The sequence below is a fragment of the Sceloporus undulatus genome, chromosome 2, assembly GCF_019175285.1.
Source record: "Sceloporus undulatus isolate JIND9_A2432 ecotype Alabama chromosome 2, SceUnd_v1.1, whole genome shotgun sequence".
Taxonomy (NCBI): Eukaryota; Metazoa; Chordata; class Lepidosauria; order Squamata; family Phrynosomatidae; genus Sceloporus; species Sceloporus undulatus.
This window is the reverse complement of record NC_056523.1, coordinates 231,844,029-231,850,236: the sequence shown is the minus strand read 5'-3', so window position 1 is coordinate 231,850,236 and position 6,208 is coordinate 231,844,029. Positions and strand designations below refer to the sequence as shown.

General features: G+C 38.7%; 1 protein-coding gene across 1 annotated transcript in view; it reads left to right on the top strand.

The window, feature by feature from the left end:
* CD58 (CD58 molecule) overlaps positions 1-5,795 on the top strand; it is a 64,804-nt gene extending 59,009 nt beyond the window's left edge. The window contains exons 7-10 of the mRNA XM_042455792.1: positions 1,412-1,510; positions 2,982-3,071; positions 4,071-4,170; positions 5,662-5,795. Of these exons, the coding sequence (XP_042311726.1) occupies positions 1,412-1,510; positions 2,982-3,071; positions 4,071-4,170; positions 5,662-5,671 (299 nt within the window). The 3' untranslated portion in view covers positions 5,672-5,795. The remainder of the gene's footprint in view (positions 1-1,411; positions 1,511-2,981; positions 3,072-4,070; positions 4,171-5,661) is intronic.
* The last annotated feature ends 413 nt before the right edge of the window (positions 5,796-6,208 follow it).

Here is a 6,208-nt window from a genome sequence, read left to right as displayed (position 1 = left end):
ACAAGGGCCTGCTGTACTTGGGTTGCATCTATACTACAGTATTAAAGCAGTTTGACACCGCTTTAATGCTGTGGTGCAATGCTATGGAATTCGGGGGGTTATAGTTTTGTGAGATATTTAGCCTTCTCTGTCAAAGAGCCACAACAAAGTACAAATCCTATGACTCCATAGGATGGAGCTATGACAGTTAAAGCAGTGTCAAAGATGTATTAATATTGCAGTGTGGCAGCAGCCTAGATTAAAGTATTATTTTTTACCAAATCAGTACAATCAACTTTTCTTCTTCACTACATACATTTCTTTAGTAGTTCTCTAGATGGATAGTATTAGTTCATGAGAAGAACATAAAGAGTAACATAACATTCAAATCATTTATGACCTATGACAACCCTAAGGCAAACCTATCAGAGAGTTTTCTTGGCAAGATTTGTTCAGAAAGACTTTGCCTTTGCCTCCCTCTGAGGCTGAGAGAGTGTCACTTGGCAAAGGTCGCCTAGTGGGTTTCTGTGGTTGAGTGGGGATTCATCCCCTGTCTCTAGGGTGGAAATTACTAAACCACACTGGCTCTCGTATATGTGTGGTGTAAAAACACACACATACTTTTAGATTGGAAAATGTATAGGAAATTGTTTTGACTTGGCTTCTATTATCATTACAGTAGTATTGTTATTGTTATTATTCAAAATAAAATATATACATATTGAAAGCAAATATGGATCTTCTCGTGGTATAAACTTCCATGTAGCAGTTTGCTTCTTTTTCCTAACTGTTCATTAGGCATTGTTGAGGATTTTCTGCTGGAAGAAACACCTTCCTAACAGGAGCCATTGTCCTGAAAATCATATGTAAGCTAGGAAAGTCTGACAGGTCGTAGTTGAAGCTAATCCTGCAAGTTCTGAACATATCTGAAGTGACTAGTCTGCTTCCGCTGACTAAAGATACAATTATACATTTAAATGGTTTGCAGTTAAAACAGACATTTTAAAAAACACACACCAAATAATCTGAGGCACATATTGCTAAAATCCTCTTGATACTCATGCCAGGTTACAAGTAAGGCAGCCAGCATGGCATAATGGTTTGAGTATTGAACCAGGGTTTCAATTCCTACTCAGCCATGAATCCCATTGGGTGACCTTGGGCAAGTCACACTCTCAGCTTCAGAAGAAAGCAGTGGCAAACCCCCTCTGAACAAATCTTCCTAAGAAAACCCTGTGATAGTGTCTCCATAAGTCCGAGATGACTTGAAGTCACACAGCAACAACAGGTTACAGATATCACTGTCTTATAGTGAAGGCAGCCAGATACTTTCCTGTATTACTGCAGATAAGACCTATTGATTTTAATGATGCCTTAAGTATGTTTTGGTGTTTCTTTTGGATGATTTCCTTTTTTGATTTTCATTTGTTAGATGCACCAAGGAATCAAGAACAATCTTTTGAAGAAAGATTAGCTCTTAAGGGATCAAAACTTGGTTCAGATTCAGCTAAGAACTTGGAGGAAAATGAAGGTAGGTGTGTCTGTGTATTCATTCATAAAACAATCTAGAGTATTCTCTTTGCATTCTGATATCTGCTACTTTTAGCATTTATTATGTAACATCTCCAGTTAATCGTCTCTTCTGACTGCCAAATTTCCCTCATCCACACAGAGAATGTCTTGTACAATAAATGCCTCTTTTCCTGCTTTCTAAAAGCAACACCCCCCCCCCCCCCAGTTTCCTATATTAGGAAGAAAACAGGTACAGAGGGAAGTGCAGGAACACAAGAGGTTAAACCTTCCTAATGTCATGACCCTTTAATACAGTTCCTCATGTTGTGGTGACCCCCAACCATAAAATTGTGGTGACTCGGTTCCTAAGACCATTGGAAATATGTGTTTTCCGATCGTCTTAGGCTACTCCTGTGAAAGGGTCACTTGACACACACACCCCCCCTGGGTTAAGCACTTCCCCAATTATTACTATTCTAATTCCAAATCAACTTTTTTTGTTTTTACAAAATCTAAAAGTAGATCTTTCTTTCTCTTCCCAATTAATATTTTATTCTTCTGCCCAAATTGGTTGAATTTGGTAAATATAAATAGAAACGTAAAGAAAAATAAAAATTTTATTTTAGGATAATATTTTTTAAATTTTATGTTTTAGTGTTCCTTTGAAATTGGTTCCTCAGCAGCCCTATTCAGGGGTCACCATACTACTATCAATACAGGATGCCTGGTCCCATTGATGCTCCATTGCTGCTTTCCTATCACAGAAAATGATGATTCTGAAGAGGGGGAGGTTCCTTTTCAATTGGAATGGTCTCCTCTTCAGCAAGAAGAACCTTGGAAATCTACAGTATTTGCTCATCTGGAACGTTTTTGTGTGAAATAGAGCATCTTCTCTTCAAAATCATCACCTTCTGTGTGAGGAAGAACAGGACCACTGAGCAACAAATCAGATGATTAAGTGCTGATAGGAGGTGGCTCCTGAGAGGTGGATGAATTATTGTGCTAAAGTGAACCCTAAGGTATTCAACATCTACTGGAAGCTGATGATAGAATTGTAGTGGACCTACAGATGCCTAGACAAGTGTTGTTTCTAGGAATATCTAGGTTCTCCAGCATGACTTCTGACAGTTGTTGACCATAGAGTCATGCTCAAGGATTGAGAGATTCCTAGAGAGAACATATTTATCAAATCTGTGAATAGTCAAAGATGCTTTACTTCTGTTGCAGATTTGAAAGCCGCAAAAGTGGAGGGCTGAATGTAATACTGGGTCTTCAAGTCAAGAACTTATAGTTTCTAAGTCAATGCACTATCATCCCCTTTACACCATGGTTGTTTCTTTAGTATTTCCCTTGAAGAATAGTATTAGTTCATTTGAAAAAAATGTAAAAGGGTTATAAAATATATGTGCTGTAAAAATTGCATAATGTCTCTTTTGATTAATTAGTTTTAGGTTTTGAGTTTAATTGGCTTTTTATTATCTGTATTTTAGGCAGTGCTGAGGATGGTCTTCTGGAGGAAACACAGAACCTTAATCACTCCAGATGTGTATCAGAGAATATGGAAGAAAAAAAGAGGGAAGGTGAGGAGTGTGAGGTGGGGGAGCAGGTTGCCTGTTTCATAAAGCTACTAGCCAGAGGTACCCAGCTTCACACAGCTGAGAACCCCTTTAGTCCCATTGCTCTTAATTCTTCCATCTCTATATTCTCTTTCTCCCTATGCACCCTGAAACTTCCTGTTTTTTGGTGTTTCTTTATTGGACTCTAGCTGTACTGGATGCAGTTATTTCCCCTCTCTTGTTTCTCACATAACACGCAATTCTGTGGTCTCAGTTGTTCTGGTTCAGTGTTTTGCTGGTTGCTTCGATCGTGCCTTCATTTTACAAGAGCCTGAAAATCAGCCACATGCAAGTTAGGAAAGTCTGATAGTAGCAGGAATTAATCCTGCAGGTCCTGGACATATTTGAAGTGATTGGTCTGCCTCTGCTGACGAAAGATATTATAAATTTAAATGGTTTGCAATTAGGACGTACATTTTTTTAAAATGTGAAGTTGGAGGCTTTCACGGCCAGGATCCATAGATTTTTATGGTTCTTTCGGGCTGTGTGGCCATGTTCTAGAAGAATTTATTCATGACGTTTCACCAGCAACTGTGACTGACATCTTCAGAGAAAAAAACAAATAACCTGAGGCACATATGGCTAGAGTCCTTTCAGTACACATGCCAGGTTGCAAGTGAGCCAATGTGGTATAGTGGTTGAACCAGAACTCTGGGGAGTGGGATCTGAATCCCTGCTCAGCCATAGACAACCATGTGACTTTGGGCAAGTCACATTCTTTCAGCTTCAGAGGAAGGCAGTGGCAAATCCTCTCTGAACAAATCTTGCCAAGAAAACCCTGTGATCAGGTCAGATATGAAGGCACCCAGCAACAACAGGTAGCCAGTTACACTGTCTTGGAGTTATAGTGAAAATAGTCACTCTCCTGTATTGGTACAGATAAGATCTATTTATTTTAATAATGACTTAAATATGTTTTACTATTGCTTTTGGATGAATCCCTTTTTAATGTTCATTTGCTAGATGTATTAGAAGATCAAGATTTATCTCTCAAAGGAGAAGGTCTTAATGGACCAAAACCTGATGAAGATTCAGCTAAGAACTTGGAAGAAAACGAAGGCAGGTGTGTCTGCACATTCTTTTATAAAACAATATGAAACATTATCTTTGTACCCTGATATCCCATTGTGTGCGGGTGTTGTCTGTGGGCAGAGTCTTCCTTTGATCATTACTTGTTTGCCTTCTTTGAAAAGGATATTATTTGGAGCATTATGTGGGCAGATAGGTACAGTGGGGTCATTTGGGCTCAGACACCACCTCTGCCTGGGCAATGACTTGTCTTTGAGTTCCTTTTGTTTTTGAAATGATCTTTGGAGCAAAGAAAGGCTTTAGTCTTTCCACTTCAGACCCTACTTTTCTGCCTTGTACTTGGAAACCTTTGGCATATTTTTCTGCCAAGTTTGCCTCCTGGAAAAACACACACACAACAAAGATCCAAATGAGCCTGCTGGCTTAAATGTGGTGGCAACCCTAGTCTTAGTGGCAGAGTTGGCTCCTTGCCCCCAGTTCATTTGCTTCCATTATATACTTACTGTAGTTCACATCTTCAGTCATTGGCAGTGGCACATGTTACTCCAGGTGGTGCCTGGCAAGGGAGATACTATTTGCAGTTCTCTTTGTGAAAATTGTTTGTGGAATTAAACAGCATAATTAGATGGGAGATAAGAGTGCCATATTTGGTAGTATTCTAGAAGCAACATAAATGAAGGCAAATCTCAGGCCATATTAGCCATGACATGTGATTCTGCATACCTTTTTTAATGTTCTTTCCCACAGAAATACCCTCACCACTAAATCTTATAGAAGAATATGTATATATGGATAGCTGTCCAGCTGCAGTGTTTTGGGAAGAGTGATTTTGAGTGGGAAAATAGCCCCAAAGCAAGAAGATTCATCTGCTATAGCTCAAATCAGATTTGCAGCCTCTTGCGACTCCTTGGGGTTATTCAGATTTTTTTTAAGCATAACTATGGAGTTGATGCAGATGTATTCGAAACACGTTCAGGGCATGCAGAGTTTTGTGTTATTCGCAGGGCTATTCACATCGGTTATTGACACAGCTGACAATACAAGTCTTTTAGGAAAACTCTGAAAAAATCTCAAGATTGATTATCCTCAGTTTTTTTGGCAACCCCCCCCCCCCCCTCCCCCAAACGAAAACATTCTTAGGTGCATTTGAAATGCACGTGACAACAAAAATTCAACCCATATATACCAGGATTATTTTCACTGTCTGAATTACCTCTTAGCCATTACATAAAGAGATTTGTAGCACCTTTGAGACTAACTGAAAGAAAGAAATGGGCAGCATGAGCCTCAAAGGTGCTACAAGATCTCTTTATCTAATGACAAGAGGTAATTCAAACAGTAAAAAAATCCTGGTATAATATGGTTTGAATTTTTGTTTCTATGTACTGATTCTACAGACTAGCATGGTGATATCTTTGAATTCTACTCTTAGTATTAATCTGTTATATTGTGTCTAGCATGGTTATAACATGGTGTAGCATAAACAGATTTGTATATTAATATATTGTTGTGATCCCCATTTCAGATACTTCTAGAAGTGAAAAAACCTTAAAAACTGAAAAGGAATCAGCGTCAAAGGGAAAAGCACTTGTGTTAGATATGGTGGAACTTACAAAGGAGCTGCTTCGGAATACATGTGGAGTATTATTGAAGCAGGCTGATGATACAGATAATACTCCGCTACATCTTAAGTGGACTGGTGTCTGCTCTGTTTTTGAGCAGCAGTGTTCATGCAACCTTCTCCACAAGGAGGAATTTTGCACTGGAACTTTAAAGATGGATATTTTCTCAAATTTTTATATATAAGAATGTGACACCTTTCTAATGTGGGGGAGGGATATTTATTTCCAAAACTAATGGACATAGGTTGCGTTCCCACTTGCCTATAAAAGCGGATCATGAAGCGAATTAAGAAGTGTCGTTCCCACTGATGCCCGAATTAGTTCCCAATGCCCCGGAATCGTTTCCACTGCGATTCGATTCAAAATCGAATTATATCGTATAATTTGAATAAGACCCTATAAACGGTTTTAAAAAAATAGTAGGTTATAACGCGGGTTATTTTTAAAAGC